This window comes from Sminthopsis crassicaudata, chromosome 4 (assembly GCF_048593235.1).
Source record: "Sminthopsis crassicaudata isolate SCR6 chromosome 4, ASM4859323v1, whole genome shotgun sequence".
Classification (NCBI taxonomy): domain Eukaryota; kingdom Metazoa; phylum Chordata; class Mammalia; order Dasyuromorphia; family Dasyuridae; genus Sminthopsis; species Sminthopsis crassicaudata.
Window position 1 is genome coordinate 411,583,767 of NC_133620.1, and position 21,086 is coordinate 411,604,852.

At 36.3% G+C, this 21,086-nt stretch overlaps 1 protein-coding gene across 4 annotated transcripts in view; it reads left to right on the forward strand.

The window, feature by feature from the left end:
• Positions 1-274: 274 nt before the first annotated feature.
• PTBP2 (polypyrimidine tract binding protein 2) overlaps positions 275-21,086 on the forward strand; it is a 114,642-nt gene continuing 93,830 nt past the window's right edge. For all 4 annotated transcript variants that reach the window (XM_074262753.1, XM_074262754.1, XM_074262755.1 and 1 more), the window contains exons 1-2: positions 275-633; positions 2,425-2,455. In XM_074262753.1, the coding sequence (XP_074118854.1) occupies positions 626-633; positions 2,425-2,455 (39 nt within the window). In that variant the 5' untranslated portion in view covers positions 275-625. The remainder of the gene's footprint in view (positions 634-2,424; positions 2,456-21,086) is intronic.

The window sequence follows — 21,086 nt, forward strand, 5'->3', positions numbered from 1 at the left end:
CACCGAAAATGGGCCCCATGACTACGGTGGAGGGGGGGCACGTTCAGCCTCCCCAAACTTTCCTTTCTTTGGGTTGCAGGCTGGACGCCGATGGCAGGACTTAAGGAAGGAGGAGATGGATGGTGGGGGGCGGCTGCAGGGGATTCTCATTCCTTCCTCCAGAAAACCCGTGGAGGTGGGCCCCGGCTTGGGGCAGCATCCCGCCCGGCACTGCAGCCTGCTATTATGCTCAGAACTATGAAGGGAATTCCAGACGCAGAGAAGCTTCGTACCAGGAGGCCCAGTCCCAGAGGGCGGAGGGGCTGGAGGCGGGACCCTAGTGCGCGCGTGGCGAAGGCGGCGGCGGCGGCGGCGGCAGCGACAGCGCCCACTCCCCCACCTCCTCGCCGCGGAGCCGCTGCTCTTCCCCCCCCTCAACCCCACCCCACCCCCACCCCCACCCGCCCCAGCTGCCCGGCCCTGTCGCGCTCCGCTCGGCTCTTTCCGCCGCCGCCTCTCGCTGGCCCGTGCGCTCCGGCACCTTCGGCAATTTCCGTCGGGCCGCGGCCGCCATTTTCTCGCTGCTAGTGTGTCTCGCTGGCTGCGCCGCTCGGTCCTTCTCAGCGGAGCTTTGTCCAGTTCGGCAATGGACGGGTACGTAGCCCGGCCAGCGCGGACTTGGCGGCGGGTGGGACGGAGGGACGCGGGGCCCGGAGCCGGCCCGGGGTTCCCTCCATCCCCCCTCCGGCGGGGCCCCGGCCGGAGAGCCTGCGGCTGCCCCTCCCCGGCCCGGGCTGCCGTTAGCCTCCCCCCGCCCTAGAGCACACACCCCTCCTCCTCCTTCTCTTCCCCGGGGCGGGCTGGGGGCGGCCGGGCCGGGGAGGGGGCAGCCCGGGGCCCAGTCGGTCCCGGCGGCGCCCCCGGGGCGGGAGCCCCTCAGGGCCGGGAGGGCGGCCGTGGCGGCGGAGGAGGGAGGGAGGAAGGGAGGTAGCCGTCAGCCTCGGCCCGAGCCGCGGGGCCCCGCAGCCTCGGAGAGCGGCCCGGGCCTGGCGCGGCGTACGAGGCCTGAGCCTGCGGTGGGGGGTGGGGGCAGACGCGGCCATCAGTCCTCCCCGAGCTAGGGCCCGCGGCTCGGCTCTCCTGGAGGGAGATGCCCGCGGCCGACAGGGACGGGGCCCACTTCGCCACTGCCTCTGCCGCCGAGCTCCACAGCGGCGTGTTGGGGAGCTGGGGCGGGAGGCGGGCGGAGAGAGAGGGAGGGAGGGAGGAAGGAGGAGGGGAGAACGGCGCGGAGGAGAGCCGAGCAGAGGAGGGGGAGGGCAGATGTCAGCCTCCTTTGTTTTCACCCGGGCCTGGTGGGGTGGGGGCTGGAGGGGGGTGGGAGACCGCCTGAAGAACCCCTTTTGTAGGAGCGCCCCGACGCCTCTCGGGCTGGGCCAAAGGGCGCCCAGAAACCAGCTTCTCCGAGAAAGGAGGAGGTTTGCAGCAAGCAGTCAGCCCCAGAATAGGCAGGGGCCCTGCAGCCGTGGCAGAAGCCTAGCCTGGGAGAGTCCACGCTAGGCCCGCTTTGTGAGAGCTGATGGCGAATGGACCGCTTCCGAAAAGTGTGGCCCCACTCGTGTCACCCCCACTCGGGCAGCCACCCAGGTGGAGAGCAAACCCCCTTTCTTGTGTGAACACCAGAAGGCTTACAGCCGGGAGTGGGAAAAGATCCCTTAGTGCATTTTGAGAGGGGTGGTCCTCAGTAACAGGAATTGGTGGGGCCCGAGTTCCGTTCAGGCTGGCAAAATGCCTTTGTAGCAAGAAGCTCATTTTGGGGGGAGGGGGTCAGAGGCGATAGCAGAGGAATTTCCCTGGGTTAGAGCTTTTCATAAAGAAAAAGTTTGCTTTGGCCAGATATCAAGGGACGAGATTAGAAATGAAATTACTTTTAGAGGGACCTTAGGCTGCCTTCCAATACAATTTTATTTTACAGATTAAGAAACTGAGACCTAGAGAGATTAAGTGATTTATTTGTCCTCTGAGATTAGGTAGTAAGGTTGGCAGTGAGTTGCAGAACTCATGAATCTTACTAACGTGCTCTTTCAACTACATACTTGATTTAATAAATATTTTTAAAGCAAAAGTTACATAGTAGCATAATGCAGAATACCTATATAGTCTGTTTTGTCATTAAAGCATCCCCCCCAAGGACACTAGCCTGATGGAGTCATTAGTAACATTTCTTCTCAGACATGATCTCTGTGCAGTGAACCAGATTTATGTCTGGACTGGAAGATTGCCCCTCCCCATCTGTTTTTATTTTATTTTTGCCAGTGTAATAAAATTTGGAAACTCTTATGGATTGTAAATTCATTGTATACATTTTTAAAAGGTAATTATAGTGTAATTGATGAAAGATGAAAGGCTTTCAAAATGTTAAAGATTTTAAATTTTTCTTTACAGCATTGTCACTGATGTTGCAGTTGGAGTGAAGGTAGGATGTGAACTTGGATGAAAATTACTCATGTGAAAATATTTTGTGTTATTGAAATTCTTTATTTTTCTAATATAAGCTGTTTTCATTTGATGATTTAAGAACACAGTTTAACTATTCAGATCAACGTAAAACTTAACTAACCAAATGTTTTATATGGATGTTTAAATAAGAACAATTTTTTTTTTTTTTGAGAAGTTGAGTTTCATTATTTGATCTTTTGTGAGTTCATAGGGAAAGGCTTTGTAACTCCAAGAAGCTACAATACTGATTTGAGTTAGATAACTGATGGCTTATTTGAAAGCATTTTTCCCACAATCCTAGACTTGGTAATACAACTCCATGAAAAGCTTATAGTTTCAGTACTCTTAAGACATAAATAAAATCTTTTATAATTAGCCTTAAAATAATTTGTTCTCAGCAAGTTAAGTACATTAAAAATCAATTCAATAGCCTTCTTTACAAAGAAGGAATAGAATGTTTCTAAGACACAACAAAGTTCAGGAGTCAGTTGTGATTTTGAAGCTAACAGCTAGATTGTCTTAAAGGGGAAGGTCAATATTATTTGTTTGAGTTTCTTTATGGTATACAACGAAAAGCACTTCATACATTTGAAAATTTGATTCATATTAATTTTAAAATAATGACTTGCTAGGATGCCTGTAATCCTTGCTACTGGGAGAGGTTGAGGTCAGGTGGATCTCTTGAGTTGGGAATTCGGAGCTGCAGTAGTGATAAAGCCAATGGGATATCTGCACTAAATTTGGCATCAATATAGAGACTCAGGAGAGAAGAACCTCCCCAAGTCAAGCCAGATAGGAACATGCCTTCTCAAAGAAAATCTGTCTTAGAGTTCTATCAGGTAGCATTATGCATTTTCAGAAAGACTCCTCAGCCAGAAAAGAATGTAGAATTTAATAGCTAAGGTAAACACATGCAAATAAATGAACTCCTGGGTATGTGTATTGTACATGGAAATTAATGATAGAAACAAGAGCATAAACAACTCTCAAAAACATAACTCTATGTAGATCTTGTAATTTATCTTGAGGTTTTTATTAGCATGAGAATCTTCCTGTCAGCAGGTTACCTCTAGAATTGATTGAACCTATAGCATGGGAGGAAGGGGGGATGATAACAGTCTGTTTATCTATTTTACTCTTTTAGTTCATTTGATTTAGGGGTTGACCTCAACTTTGTGGTCATGTGATTGGGAATGGAGGATACCAAAAGCAGCAATTTAGCAGAATAGTTATTGTAAAGAATGTGATTCCATTCCCCAGTAAATGATTAAAACTTCTGATTTCGAGTCTAGTACTCTTGAATATTTAGGTATTTATGCACAAGGAATATAAATAGGTGCTACCAGATTTATAACCAACATACTAGAATTGACTCATCCAAATAAATTACTATTACATATATATTTATTTTGATGGTGATGATGATGGTGATGCCATTGTCCAAAATGATATTGTAACCTTTCTAAGGATTATGTTCTGAATCTTTGCCATCCATGGCCTTCAAGAATAGCAAATATTTCTTTTAAGATGAATTTGATTTTTGGAAAAAAGCAAAATTTTTTCAGACTAAGTCTGTTGAGAAGTTAAATGAATTGCCCAGGGTCACACAGCCAATGTATATTTGAAGTTGTATTTCATGAAGGCTTCGTGGCTTTGGATCTGGCAAAAGTTCTGATGTTTTGAACAGTGAGCAACATCAGTGAAATCATGTTTCATTGTGACTACTTGAAAGGCAACAATCTTTTGTATAAGCTGTGTTGAATATAACGAGTCTCACTGCATTATAGTCATACTTTATATATGTCAAATATTTGAAATTAGGGTAATTATAAAAAAGTTTGGCATTCACTAAAGCTTTTGGGGTAACTTCAGCTCTTTTTAAAAATTTAATCTGAATGTTCTTCATGAAAGTTTTGCACTGAACTTTGAAAGAGGGAAGAGATAAGATTTGAACAAGAATATGTTGAGGGGCTGATTAGATAGTTTATTAGAAGATGGAAAGATTTAAGCATATTCTAGATTTAAAAAAAAATCAGTTTGCCTACTGTGTAAAGATAGACATAACAGATTCTAACATGGAAAAAGTAAAATAAAATTAAGGAAAAGAGCAAAGGGGACTTAAGGGGGTCATAAAACCCTATAAATCGGGGTTTCTAACTTGTTTGGGGAGGATGAGATTTAAGGTTGTGTTATTCATGATCAAAATGAACCTCGAAGGAGATAATTTTTATTGCACTTTGTAGGATATATCAGAATAAGACACTGGAGACTTGGAAAGGAATACTTTTTAATACTTTGGAAGTAACTTGTATTATTAATAATACTAGTGAGTATAGAGATTAAATGATGGATCTGAAGAAATATGAAGAGATACAGCAGGTCAATAGTGGGATGCATTGTAAATGAAGCATGATAAGAGTTGAGAGGGGTTAAGGAATTGAAATTTGGAGAAGGCAAAAGTTAATGTCTTTGATGAAAGTGGAATAAATTAATGGACTTCATTTAGGACATATTTCTAAGATGACCTGTCCTACACATAAATTTAAACTTGGAGAAAAGGTAAGAAATCAAGATTTAAAAGCAAAGGATCTTAGATTTGGAGTACTATGAGACCTTAGAAACGCCTCAGTTTTTACATGACAAATATAAAAAATAGGCTTTACCATATAACCAGGTGAACTTTGGGAACACATTTTTGGATTTAGACAAACCTGCACCTGAGATTTGAGGGATGGCCACAGCTAATAAAGAGAATCCAACACAGAAGATTCAGAATGAATTGTTAAAGCAGTATGAGAAAATACCTAATAACATGTTGTCTGTAAAACTGAAGCTTTACTTGGCTTGTGTTAGCTTCTTGAAATTGCAGTTTGATGGAAAATGTGCAAATAAAACATCAAAAATAATTCCTAACCCTTTTCACTTCAGGTTTTTACCTTTGATAATGCAGATGGTTGAATAATTAAGACCATGGCTTAATCCTTTACAGGTGTAATGCATCTGAGTTTTACAGCTGGGGAAATTTTGCTGAGATAATATTTATCTTTACATTTTTGTAAATTTGATCTAATTGTGCCCTCATTTACTGGTTGTCTTTTCTTTATATTGGTTGAGGGAAGGGGATGGTGGAGATGTAGAATAAGAAAAAATATTCCCTATGTTTGTATACAATAGATAGGCTGAATTTCATCAGGACAGATTTGTTTAATTCTTTATTCTTGTAAATTACATTTGCAAAGTAAAGTTATTTAGTCTTCCATTTGTAATACTGCTATTTTGCCAGTATGAAATACTTACTCATATGCTTATGGCGGAGAGGGGATATGAGAAAATCAGTATTTGGCAGGTACATGGTAATTTTTATAGTTCAGTAAAAGTATTAAAAAAGTGCTGAGAACAAATCTTCCTTTCATGAATAATTTAATTCAAGTTTCCCCTCCCCCCCCAAAAATTTCTAATGTTTATAAAATCTTTTTGTGCTTAATTATAAAATGAATAAGTAGACATTCCAAAGACTTTCCATGAGCAGCATGTTCAGGCTAAGTGCCAGTGTACTTTCCCTTTTTTTTTTTTTTGGAACTTGTCAGATTCCTGTAGGTAAGCTTTTTACTTTCAGTTGCAGAAGATTATGTCCATCTGTTAAAAACACTTTTTTTTTTTAAACAAGCAAAATATTCTGACTTTTGTATATAGATTAGGAGTGAAAGGTGTCTTTGAATGTAAACTTGAAAAGATAAACTAGTTCTCTCCCTAATCTTTTGATATTGGAATGATTGAGGTTGATTATAACTAGGAAGTCAATGAGAAGGAAGTAAAATACAGGGTTAGAGTTGTAAATGAGGTGTATATATAGTAAGTACTTTATAATTTTTTAAGTTCTTTTCATATGTCATTTAATTTTAATCAAGGTGGGGTACATATCAGTATTGTCTTACAGAAGAGGAAACATGACCTGACCATTGTAATCCTGATAAAATATGAAGTGCTGAAATCGGGATCTAAACCCCAATTTTTTGATTTTCAAATCCATTATTCTGTTCTTTACATTTCATTGAGAAAGATGTGGGGGGGATTTGAGAGGAAAGATGCAAAATAGTCATACAAAAAATTCCAAGAAAAATTATGTGATAGAGAATTTAGGATAGTGAAGATTGGTAATGCTGCATTTTGCCCCTTTTGACAATATATTGCAAAAAGAATCTCAGGCCTTAAGGACCACTAGTTGGAGAGGCAACTCCATAAATCCATAGAGTAACTTTAATGTTATCTAAATGGCTTGGGATGGATCTTATTTCTCATAATTGAATGCATTTACTTACAGATTAAAGCCTCCAGATACACAAAGTGGGTACCAGAGGTGGGTCTCCTTGGAATCATTGCCAGCAGCATCCTTGGCAGATACAGCTGTTTGCCATATTTTTAGGGAGCTTTCAGGGTGAGAAAATCAGGGAGAGATGGGCTGTAGAAGTTCCACTTTAGAGTGCTTTGTTATATGACTCTTCTTTTCCTAGAACTGTTTAGCTCTGATGAATTAAGAATCAGAGATAATTCTTCAGTTCCCTGGGTAGGAAAAAAGGGGATGGAAAATATGTAATACTACTTGGAATTGGAGTACTTCTCATAACCTTATTTGAAAAAATTGTTAGGAGATATCCCAGCAGTGATCACTGGGACATTGAAATCTTAATTTGGGAGGCAGAGAAAGTTAAAGGTAGTTGTTACACTAATTAACTACTTAAAGGTGGCAAGGATAGCTTAAGGAAAGAATACAGACAGAATAATGGAGAGTAAATCTAAGAGCTTTTAGAGATGCATATATTTCCTGCCTTTCTTATTTAAGCATTATGTTTATAGAAACAAAGTTTAGGTCCTGATAAAACAGCATATATGATTGTAATTCTGCATTTTTCATTTAGATGATGAAATGCCTCAGTAAATAGGTGCCTTTGACAAGCTCTCATTCCTGGAATGTACTTTGGCCTCTTAGAATCCCCAGTTTCAAAACTCAGGTCAACTACTTCATTCTGCATCAGACTTTCCCTAATATTCTGCTTCTTTGCCTGTCAGCTGTTAGACTCCCCCTGCTCCACCTCTCCCTTTACTTTGTATTTATTTCATATGGGATATATGTATGCCTGCTCTTACAAAATGTAAACTACTTGAAGGCAAGGATTGTTTTGATCATTCAAGAAGCATTTATTAATACGTATCTTTTTTTTTTTTTTTTTTTTTTTTTTTTTTTTTTTTTTTTGAGAATACAATACAATACCAAAAATGAAAATAATCCCTTGTGTTAAGGGTTCTCTTAACATTCTTTTTGGGAGACTATATTAGTATATGGAGTAAATGCAAAATAGTTATATCTGTGGTGATTAGGGAGAAGATGGTACTAGTAGCAGTTTGGGAATCAGAAAATTCAGCTTTGTGTGGAATGTAGTGCTTGAGGTATGTCTTATAAGGATTCTATGAAGCTTAAGTGAGGGGAGGCATGCATTTTATGCAAAGAATCAGGGATGGGAGAAAGAATGTGGAATGCTTTGTGTGACAGGAAGCCAGTTTGGTTAGACTATAACATGAGAGGTTTGAAAGACAAACTAAGGCCATATTGAAAGTCTTGAAAAATCAAAGAAAAGCCACTGGAGTTTGAGAAGGGTAGAGAAATGACATCTCTTCTTATGGAAAAGCACTTAGTGTCTCTTTGGAGGATATACTCAGTGTAGCACATAGTTGTGTTGAAATGATTTTTTTGGATTTTTTTTTTTTTTAACTGTGATAAATCTGTATTGTTTCCTGAGGGAACTGGGGGAAAGAATCCATATCATTTGAACAGTCTCCTGGACCATTGAATTGAATATGTAATGGATATTAAATGTTCCTGACCAGTATCAGACATACCTTTTAAATCTGTAATGGCAACACACAGATCCTCCTTATCCTCAGCTCTTCAGGTCTAACCTTCCTGATCTTTCTGCACAGCTTTCCTATTTCATTAGAAATACGACAGCACCCCTCTCCCATTTATTCCTGCACAGTTTTCCTGCTAAGAACATACATACTCACCCCAACCTTTTATATATTATCTAGAGAATCTCCCTAACTTTCTGCTTTCTACTCTATAATTTTGGAGTAATTTACTCTCTAAATTACTCCAATAAATTTACTCCATAATGTCCTTTGGTTAGTTTTTGTTTTCCTTGCCATCTTAACAAGTGCTGCTTTGGCTAGGAAGCATGATGAAATCTTCATAAACTGAGTTTTTTTTTTTTTGGTTTTGTTTTTGATAATGTGAACATGTTAATATAGTAATAATGAAAATTAAAGGAAAGATACTGCAGAGAATAATTCTGTAGCTAAAGTCAAGGAGATGCCGATGTCCAAGTGAGCTTCTATTCCATCAGCTCATTTTATTCCCTTCATTCCCTCAAACCCCCCCCCCCAGTCATTATCCTCTTAATAGTCAGCTTCTCAATACTGTTCTATTCATTATTTGTCCATCTTATGTTGTGTTTCCGTAGATCCTTCCTTTGATTTTACTAATCAGAAACTCTACTGAGGCATTCTCTCAATATAAACCTACAAACCATCTTCTTTACAACTATTACTGAAAAGTATTTTACCTGCAGTACTTTCTGATAGTGGGGCAATTCTTCTTGGACTTTAAAGAAGAAAGAATGTCCTTCAATGTCAAAGGTGATGGAAAGGTTAAATTTGGATTTGTAACAGGGACAAAGTCTCCATGAAATACATATTGTGTATGTGTGTGTCTGTATATGAAGAGAGTGAGAGAGTTCAAGAGAGAATTTCTATTTTGTGTAACTTGTTAGGTTTAGGTTTATCCATTTCACTAATATCCAGCATTAGTTTCTGTTCTAATTCCATTAATATCATTGCCTTTGTCATATTTTTTGTGTGTTTCACACGTTTGTGTTCCATGTCTTGTATTGTAGAAGAGTTTGAATGTGAAGGGAAAAATAAGAGAAGAAAAAATTTTACTTTTTTTTCATTTCTTTGTATTTAAAACAGAGTTCTTATAAATGAAGAAAAAGCTAGCAAGAATTAAAAGTAAAGGTTATGAGAGAATAAAGGAGGTGGTGGTTTACTTTATGCCAGTATTTTGGTAGTACTTCACACCATTCTCCATGTGGTCTCAAATTACTTGTTGAATTGGAGAATGAGAGAGAAGAATCAGGCTGAGCCAGGAAGTGGTTGCTGCTGTCAGCAACAACTCAGGAAGTCTTTACTTGTCAGATGATTTAGAATTAGAAAGTTATATTACTCATGGGATATAATGTGATTATGCTAGCATTTCATGATTTTCCTATTCAAATATTAGATATGAATTGGTGACTGGCCACATTTGGTTTATGGCAAATGTGTTGGATTATTTCTGGTAGTAATATAGTTAAACAAGACACAGAAGTGAATTTGAAGATAGCAAACAAGGAAGTATTATTGCCATTGTGCAGAAAGAAAACAAAATAGGAATTTGTGGTGGGGGAGGAAACTTGAACTTTGGGATTTTCATAATTTGGAGATTAGATCTTCACCTGCTGGAAAAAAATGAAATTTTAAGGTCAAGGTAGTGATAACTTTTTGTGGAGATAGCTATCCCATGAGCTAAAACAAGAATGATGCAACTAAATAATAGTATTTATACACACGATAAGGTTTGCAAAAGGCTCTTTACTTAAAGGAAGGTCAGGTTGAGTTTTGGGTTTCAGACATGATTCATAAAGTGTATAGATTCAAAATTATAAGAGTAGAATTGAGCATCTGAAGTGATTAATAAATAGGCTTAAAAGAGGGAGTTGTAGTAGTTACTTTATACCTTGTAAAAAGGTAGGAGAAAGATTGGAAAAATAGCAAAAAAAACAATAATCAGGCATTTTTGGAGTTGTGAAGTTTTAAGAGGGCAGTTGAAATTTGCAAAACATATTCTCCCTCTCTCTATAAAGACTTTTATTTTTTCAAATACATATAAAGTTTTCAACATTCTTTATAAGACTTGTATTCCAATTTTTTCTCTCCCCATCCCTGACAGCAAACAATGTAATACAGATTAAACAAAAACATTCTCTAACGTATGTTATAAAAAATAGTCTGTGAGTATTATGTAGTTTCAGTCTCCATATTTCTTGATCTCTTTGTAGTATTTGACATTAGACATACTTCTTCTAGAGACTCTCTTCTTGAATTTTTATGACACTGCTCTCTCATTATTCTTTCTGACTCTTCCCTCAGTCTTTTTTTGCAGAAGTGTTATCCATGTTCTGCCACATGTGTGGGTATAGCCCAGAGCTGTGTCATGAGTCTTTTTTTTTTTTAATAATTTTTCTTAATTCATGTATACACTTAACCATCTTTATGCAGATAACTTCTAAGTCTATATATCTAGCTTTCATCTCTTGAATTTCAGACCCATATCATCCTCTATTCAGTATTTTAAACTGGATACTGTGTTGCCATGTCAAACTCAGCATCTTTTCCCTTAAATTAAACCTTCTTCCTTAACTGCCCATTTGTGTCGTAGATATCTTGGTTCTTTCTTTTATAGGTTCAAAACCTTAGGAGTCATCCTTGACTCTTCCTTTCCAGGTATTGTCAATTCTGTCTTCACCACATCTTTTACTTCCTTATGATAGTAACTTGATTATCACATCTTCATTTTTTCCATATTAAAAGATATAGCTTTCTTCATTATTATTGCCAATATAACCTTACACAAGTTGTTTAAATTCTCTGAGTCACATCTGTAAGAGGAAGGAGTTGGGCAAACAGATCTCCAAGGTCCTTTCCATCTACAGATGGGTAATCTGTGATCTCATGCTTAATGTGTATGAACCTGAACTCATCTTACTCTTTCACTTTTTTTCTTTCCTTCTGATAATTTTATTGCTGATACCCAGCCATTCAACCTTAATTTTTTTATAATGCTGCTTCTACTTCTAGGAGCTTATAATGTAATAGGTAATTTTGTTTCACTTTTAGGCAGAAGTCCTGTGAGTTCTACCATTTGGAATAGTTTTCATCTGTTTTCTCCATTATTCCTAATTCGCTTTAGTTGGGTCTGAACTATTGAAATAACCTAAATTATCTCTTTACATCTTTAGATCTTTAGAGTAGGGGCTGATTTTTACATCTTTTTATATCCCCAGTACCTAGCACAATGCCTGGCTTACAGTAGGTGATTAATAAATGTTTATTGATTGATTCATTCTGCTTCCCTTCTTAAACTACTTAAGTGCTTTTGACTACCAGTTGCACTATTCACAATTTTTCTATTGATTATTGTAATCAGTAATCACAATATTGTAATATTGTGGCAATGTGCATAATGAGTAAAGGAATGAAGAAAATTATAATCTTTTAAGAAAAATATTAAAGTAATGAGTAGCACATAAAAATATTAATTTAATATTAAAAAGAACTATTAAGAACACTCAGTGAGCAGAGAATTACAAAATTTATATTGACTTTAATAATATCTTTGAGGGGCCACTGTGACATAGTGATAGAAAATTGGCCTTGAAGCCAGGAAGACCTTAGTTAATAAATCCTGCCTCTGACATATTGGCTATATGACCCTGCTCAAATAATTTAGTCTCTTCATGCCCCAGATAGGATTCTTAAGTATACATGGCAGAAAAAGTGATAACCTACATTGGATCAGGGAATGTTACTTCACTTGGTATTTTCCTATTCCAGTGAACCCTTAGGTCAGGTCCTCATATCTATGCATTATTAATTAACACGTATTATATTATGGGGCAGCTAGTTAAAGTAGATAGAATGCTGGACCTGGAGTCAAGAAGACTTATCTTTCTGAGTTTAAGCATAGCTTCAGATACTTTCTAGCTGTGTGATGGTGGCCATGTCACTTCATTCTATTTGCCTCAGTTTCCTCCTCTGTAAAATCTGGAGAAGGACATGGCAAACCATTCCAGTATTTGCCAAGATAACCTTAAATGGCATCAAAGAATCAGACACAATTGAAAACAGCTGAACATTGTACTATGCTAAATATTTAAAGAAATATGAGATAAAGATGAAATAGTATTTGGTGCTAAAGTCAAATTAGTAGTCTCTGGAGTTTATAATGAAGTGACATGGTCATACTTTAGGAAAATTACTTTGGTGTCTGTGTGGAGAATGGGGGAGAGGAGGGGAGAGAAGTTAAGAAGCCAAGTTACATTGGTGGGTGAATTTCTTGGGATAAAATACTTTGGATATGTTTTTATTGTGACAGTAATGCGTGTGTATGTGCACATCACAAATGTGCTTCTGTTTGACTTAGACTAATTTAGATTGCCTGACCTTGCCCAGTGAAATTAAAATAAGCTGGTTTCACCAACTTTAGTTCTGTCAACTAAGTGCTGGATTATACCATTCATTCAACTCAGTGCTACTTGTTGTTTTCTTTTGCAATGTTCTTGATTTTGTGGATTTTAAAAATGAATATTGCTTTAAGGAAAGGTGTAAAATTGTGACTTTTAAAGTAACAATTAAAGACTTTATAGTAGCTGTTAGCATAAAGAATTAATACCTTTCAAAGATCATTCAGACCCCAGTGTGAAACAGTGGGAAAAAATCAGTTGCAACAAAATACAGTGGAAGTTTTTGTGAAAATGAAAAACATTGTAAAGAATTAGCAAACTTTTGTTGTGGAACATTGTAATTAATGCTCAGAAAACAAGCAAAGACATTCAAAGATACCTGGCAACTCCAGGAATTGTTAACTGATTTGTCATAGTGTGATATAAAGTTCTTGAAATCAGAAGAATAGTAGGAAGACTTTTAAAAAGCTGCTAATTTTGACTAAAGAAAAAATGATTTGTCATATACAAGATAGTACAAAGATTGGAGTACTGAAGAATGGAAAATAAAGTTTTTATTATTTTATTTTATTTTATTTTTTCATGTAAAGCTATACTTAAAAAAAAAAATTGTCACAAGAAATCCAGGCAAACTTGTAAAATCTAATCAACTTCTGCAGTCAGTGAAACATACCACCTCTAAAAGGGGTTTTGGGGATTTTTTTTTTCACTTCCTATGGACCTAGAAGTCTTGTTCTTATTGAAGGAATGATGAACTTCAATATGATAGCTGATGAGATGACTTGGTCAAGAATTGCAGAAATTTCCAAATGGAAATAGAATACTACAATACAACCTTGAATTACGCTGTCTGGTATAGATAAGAAATTTAGCCAAAAGCTTGATGTAAACATGGTCAATGATTTGGCATATTGTCTGATTTAATCCTCATTGAAAATCTGTGGGCTATAATCAAGGCTAGACTTGAAAAATGAATTAAAGATTAAATACCTTTAATATCTGATGTCCAATGTGCAAAAAATACAGTTTTGTAATGTAAATTAAACAGTAGGTTTAAATGTTATGAACCAGAACAGGTGTTTATAGCAAAATTAAATTCCTCATTAAAGGCTTTATTAAAAATGTAAAAAGTTTTAAGATTTTTTTTTTTTTGGTATGTCAATAAATGTAACTGACTTTTCCCTGCTTAACCCACAACTTGCCACAAAACTGTAGAATGTTGTTGTAATTAGTAGTCAGGCCAAAGAGGTAGGTGTTGAGAGAATGTGTCAGATGTAAAAAGATGGGGAGATAAAGGCAACAATATTTGGTAACATGGGATATGTGGAATGAATGAGAGTGAAAGACATGTGGCCATGTGTATTTGGAACATTGGTGATGCCTTCACAGTAAATGGAGAGATTTGAAAGATGGGTGGGTTTGAGGATACATATGTTGTAATGAAATCTGTGATGTCATAACTCTTCCACAGCTCACTCTGCCACTTATCTTATCCTCATCTAAAATGAGGAGAATAGGGAACTTGCTTTTCACTACCCTGATTACAGAGCCCATCTCTCTTTTCCCCTAAACCCCTACCTAAAAGAGGGTTTCTGCTGTAGCCAGGAAGTGATAGAGGGGAACAGGGAGTAGGATGAAATTTTCCCAGTGTCATCTGTGTTGCTTCTTTAGATGGCCTAAACGGCAGTTAAATTATAACTGCCCGGAGGCTAATACCACTCAGAAGTGAGGAGGGTGACTGGTAGCATGTGTAGTTGGGAAGAGGGGAGCTAAATGAAGGGAGTATTGTTAGAAGATAAATGATAAGTATGGTTGTATTTGAGAGAAGCCTTGTGATTGTGGGGATCCTTTTACTTTTTGTTTAGATGATCATAAACTCTTACCAGCAGGTCCTGGCTCCTACTTTGGAGACTAGTGGCCTTTGTGAATAAATTTTGTTTCAGTCAATCTAACCATTAAAGACATCTTTATTATGACTATTTAACTTACAAAATTTAACTTCTTTTCTTTATTTCACACTTTATGGTCCATAAATCCTATTGTGATATATCCCTTGCTTTTCTTTGTCTTTCCCCCCCACATTTCTATCTGTTGAAATTTTATGCAGTCTTCCAAACTTATCATACTGCCTTTTCTGTAGGCCTTATCTTAACCTGCATTCTCAAATCTGATGTTTTTTTTTTTTTTTTCTCAGTCTTCATATTTCTTGAACTCTCTCTCCTCCCAGATTGGTTCTTTTTTTTTTTTTTTTTCTGCCTTCCCCCCCACCCCCCACTAGGTAAAAAAGGCTATTTGACTTGTTTGTTTCATACTTGGTCTTAATCTGTGAATGGGCAGTTACGGCAGTCAAACTGAGACCTGTTACAGAAAGACCTTAGATCCATAGCATCCAAGGCCATCTTCAGTTGTCTGGTCTGTATCTGGTCACGGGACCCAAATGGGTTCTTGGGGTAAAGGGGAGTCTGCTGACCTTGCACAGACTTCCCTTACTCAAATCCAATTCACTTGCATGTCATGATTTTTTTCAATTTCATGACCTCTGCTGTTTTTGATACTACTCTCCTCTTTTTTTGTCACTGTCTTCTAGATTTTCATGACAATACTTTGTAATCTCATTAGTAATCCATTTCACTTCCCTGTACTGTGGATATTCCTCAAAATTCTGTCCTGTGTACTTTACTTTTTATATTGTGCAGATCTCATCTGCATATAGGTTTAATTATTGCTTCAAGGAAATGTGTAAAATTGTGACTTTTAAAGAGTATACTTCAGTAACTATTAAACAGTGAAAAAATCAGTTGCAACAAAGTGCCTTCCTTGAATCCTCACCTTTATTCTGTGTTTCCAACTCATTGTTAAATCTTGTCATTTCTGTCTTCAGACAGAAGATATGGCTTCTTTCTGCTTATCACTTCTTACCTGCTCTATTGTAATATCCTTATATTTGGTTTCTTAGTCTTGTTTTCTCTCCAATCCATCCTCCATATAGATACCAAAGTGATATAGATAAGATGCCACTCTTAAGCAAGAGTGATAGTGTCACCCTTCCTATTCAATAGACTCATCATTCCCTATTACCTCAAAGTTCAAATACAAATTCCTGTTTGCCTTAAAACACTTCACAGCATAGCCTCATCTTACCTTTCTACTCATTATTCCCTTTCTTATACACTTCCCTCATGCTACCCTAGCTTTTTCTTATGTGTGACTGCTATCCCTATGACTTTACTTCTCTTCTTTTCTTATTTTGGTCTCTTAGATTCTCTAGTTTCTCTTCAAGTCTTAGTTCAAGCATTATCTGGAAAAGAAAGGGAAAAATGTAAGGGACAAAATTATCATTTTTGTGGGAAAGAAAACAATTAAAATGGAAATAAATAGAATGTTCCCCCACTTCCCAGATTGCAACTAGAATCTCTGTCTCTCACCTACCTTAAAATCTCTTTAGTGAAACTTTTTCTTAAATGTCAACATTCAAAATCTATTGATAAGTATTTAACTTTGTTCTTTAAGAATCCAGCAGTAGTATTTTACTTTTATTATTTGTCATGATAAATAAATAGTATTTCCACTACAATAAGTATTAGATCGATTTTTGCTGAGATTAGCAGCTATACTTCTTTAGGGCTAATTGTGATCAGGATGGACTTTTCAAAACAGGTTTGAGTTTTACTTGAGCTTTGAAGAGAGCTATGATTTCTAAGAAGTTAGAATGGAATGTGTTCCAGGTATAGGGAGCAGCCTGTGAAAAGCTATGGAGACAGAACATGGAATGTTATTTAAGAAGAACAGTAAATTGGAATAAGTTGGACTATAGTTTAGAGTACATGAATTGTTTTAATGTGCAGTTAATTAGGAAAATTAAATTAGAACCTAGTCTCAAAAAACAAAAATCTTAGAGATCACAAGGAACTATTATAATTTCTTGAAAATGATGGTCAGGTTTGTAATTTAGGAAAATCACTGGCAGCTGTGTGGAGGATAGATGTGTTCACCTATGTCCTTTACAAGGAGTCAGTAATATCTATGATAATCTTCATGTAGCATTTAAGGTTTGAAAAATATTTTACTTATATTAGCTCATTTAATTCTCATAGCACCTCTGGAATAGGTGTTATCCCCATTTTACAAATGAAGAAACTGTAGCTGAGAGCTTACATAATTTGTTCAGTGTCATAGTTTCAGTCAGGATTTGCATTCAAATCAAGATGTAGCTAATATCGACAATTCATACTTGAGAATTCATTTAATAATTAAAAATTTGGTAGTGTCTTTGTAAAATAAAAGTCAGTGTTCTTGAATGTTCTGAATATATCCTGAGAATAAAAATCACACTTTTGCATAGAAATTATATATTATAGCAACCCTAAGAGACATTGAAAGAGATAGAAAGTGACTGACTTATCCCAGACCTGAAATTGATGCTTACTGTTCTAATAACTTTTATTATTTTAAAAAAAGGGTATTTTTCTTATCAAGTCATTACCTTGAAGTCCAGAGGGAAAATTGTTTTTACTACTCAGTTTTTTCAGTACAAATGCTTTAGAACTTTGAATAAATGCATGATATGTATGTAGCAAACATTTATGTTCTAGCACCACAGAATTTTATGAAGATAATTTGCTTGCCAAAATAATTCAGGATTACAAAAAAAATTAATACATTAAGCCATGCAATAATTACCATTTTAGATTGTTTAGACATCTATGATCTTACTAGAAGATTGAAATTTTGAAATGTTTTGAACATGTGATGGGTATGCAAAGGCTCACCAAATAAACATTTTACTCTGTTTTAACTCAAACTGTTTGACACTTAAATGATTTCTAGATCTCAAAGTCCAAGGGAAATGATCATAAAAGTGAGTATTTCTGGTGAATAAATGAATCAATGAATTAAAAAAAATATTATTACACTGTATAAAGTATTAGGATTTTCTAATTTCTTTCAATTGTGACTCTCGTCTTATTGACCCCTTTCAACAATCCCTTATTGCCTTCATTCTTTTCTATGCCTTCTAAAGCTCTGCCATTCCTACCTCATCTATACCTACCTTGAAGTCATATCATATTCCTTAAAATTAAGGCTGGCCTTTTTTTTTTTTTTTTTTTTTTTCTTTGAGACTCCATATTGCTTTACCACTACTCTTTTGTTTTAGATCCTCTGTCCTCTTTGGAAATTTGGTTTTGTGTACTCCTAAATTTGTCGATAAATATCATAAGCAATTTGACAGAGCTTAAATGCGATTCATAAAGATTTCTTCACTTTTTTCTTATTTTGATGACTCATTTTACTTCTTGTATTCCATTATAGCAGTATATGAAGAGAAAGTCTACTACTGGAACCATTTATTTCCCTTCACTTAATCATTGCCATTATGTAATAATTTTTGAATTTGGAACAAGACAGTAATATTGATCATAATCATAAGTTGCTTTGAGGATTGCAAAATGCTTTATAAATATTATCTCATTTTGTCCTCAGTAGTCCTGGGAAGTAATTGATATTATCATCCATTTTACAGATATGGAAATTGTCAGAAGTAGTTGCTTCCCCAGGGTTATACACCTGGCAAGAATGTTAGACTAGATTTGAACTTAGGTTTTCTGACTCCAGGACCAGTACTTTACCACTGTGCTGTTGGGTGCCAGTAACTTTTGGGAAATATAGAACAGAAAAAAAAATACATTCCTCCTGTCAGGAATCTTGTAATCTGTTTAATATGAAAGAGATAACGGCATAGCTACCAACATTAAATTTTACAATACAGATAATTTTTTTTTAAATTTGTATCCCCTGTACTAAACATACTATATGCCACATAGTAGGCACTTAATAAATGCTTGTTGATATACACATAGTAGTATCATATAGGGAAAGCAGTTGGATTTAAATGCTTTTTGAGTTTCTGGTTTTAATTTTTTTGAGGACTGAGTTTGAAATTGTTTCTATTTCCCTGTCAGTTCTATGTGGGTCATTGATACTACCTTTAGATTTGCATTTGGTTTTTAAAGTTTTCAACTTTGTGCCTTTGGATACTTCCTGGTCTCAGTTTGTTCATCTGCTTGGCAACCTATTTTATACATTTTAACTTCCCTATGATTTTCAAGGGTAGGAATGCTTTATTCCTTACATTTTTTGCTTACAGTAATAGCAATTACTAACTTCTATGCCTATTCATAGACTTGAGCTCTAAATTTTTAGCCTACTAATTTTTTTTGCCTTTTTCAAATTTTTTTTTTATTATAGCTTTTTATTTACAAGATATATGCATGGGTAATTTTTCAACATTGACAGTTGCAAAACCTTTTGTTCCAATTTTCCCCCTCCTTCCCTTATCTCTTCCCCCAGATGGCAGGTAGACCAATACATGTTAAATATGTTAGAGTATATGTTAAATACAATATTTTTATTATTTTGCGGCACAAAAAGAATCAGACTTTGAAATAGTGTACAATTAACCTGTGAGGGAAATAAAAAATGCATAACGTACTAATTTTTAGCAAAATGATAGTATTAATCTGTTGGGTGTCCTGGCAACATAATCTTTTGGAAATTATAGCTACAGTTGTTGTTATCATATATTTGAAAAGTGCTTTAGAAGTTATCACTTACTTTGAATGCATGAAATGACATTAACTCTTTGTTCACTTCCAAGGGAATTGTATTGACACCAAGATGGTAGAATTATTAAAACATCTTGTTAAGAGCCATCATTGTTGTTCTTTGGAATTTTTATGTAAGATAATTGAAGTTGTATCAGTGTAATAATTAGAATACACAGTATACCATATTGGAATGCTACTTGTGAGTGATTGCATTTTATCTATTTAATATTCACCAAACATGAAATAGCCATATTTAGAAATTTCCTTAGAACAATAGCATCTAACACACTATTGTGTATTTTGAGTTTTTTTCTCATTTTGTTTCTCATATATATATGTATCTTAGTGCATTCTGCATATTAAAATTGCAATTTAATTTTATGTAACAAAATTCTGTGGAGCTTTTCCCATTTTTCATTTTCATCATATGATATTAACCTTAGTTTTTGGAAAGCTGTGTTTTCAGGTGGAAGTTGCTCTATATAAAGTGGAAGTATTAGAATTTCCTCAATTAAAGGTAGTGTGGTTTAATGGAAAGAGCATCATATTAAAGGAGTCAGGAGATTTTGTTTCTTGTCTTTTTAGATTTTCCAATATTCTTTTTGCTTTATTCTTTGTACTCTGTGATTCAGTGGTTCTTGTCTTCTAACTGTTCAAACCCTCTTTGTCCTGACAAAGCATTTTCTCTACACTTCCACCCCAACTCCACTATGCCTGGGAACTCTTTCTTCCTCTCTGTCTTCTGCCTTCTGCCTTCTCTGATTTGCTTCTGTTTTTATTAAATCCCAACTTCTGCAAGAAGCCTTTCCCAGTCTTATCTTCCCTCAGTCACTATACTAATATATCTTGTCAATATTTTGTTCTTGCATATTTTTGTATAATAATGGGAGTTTGTCACTTTAATTAGACTGTCAGTTCTTTGAGAACAGGTACTGCCTTTTGCTTTTCCTTGTGTCTCCAGCATTGAGTATAGTGCCTCGTACCTTCTAGGTGCTTAATAAATTTTTAAAATTTAATATTTTTTCCCAGTTCATGTACAAACAATTTAAACATTCCCCTCCCCCAGTTTTTAGTTCCAAATTCTTTCCCTTTCCTTTCATTAAAAAGGCAAGCAATTTGATAAAGGTTACACATATGTAGTCATGTAAAACATTTCCATGTAAATTCATGTTGTGAAAGAAAATATGCTTTGATCTGCATTCAGATTCCATCAGTTCTTTCTTTGGAGATAGATAGCATTTTTCATTAAAATTTTTTGGAACTCTCTTTGATCATTGTGTTGCTGAGAAGAGCTAAATTATTGCCAATTGATCATTATACAATATTGCTGTTACTGTGTACAATGTTTTCCTGGTTGTGCCTATTTTAAATCCTGGTTTTTCTGAGAGTATTCTGCTTATCTTTTTTTGTAGTGTAATAGTATTCTATCACAATCACATATACTGACTTATTCAGTCATTCCCCAGCTGATGAATATCCCTTCAATTTCCAATTATTTGTCACCATTAATAGTTGCTGTGAGTATTTTTGTATCTTGTAGGTCCTTTCCTTTTTTTTTTTCTTTTTTCTTTTTTTAATCTCTTTGGGCTACAGATCTAGTATAGTGGTACTGCTTGGTCAAAAGGTATGCATGGTTTTATAACTCTTTGGGTATAGTTCCAAATTACTT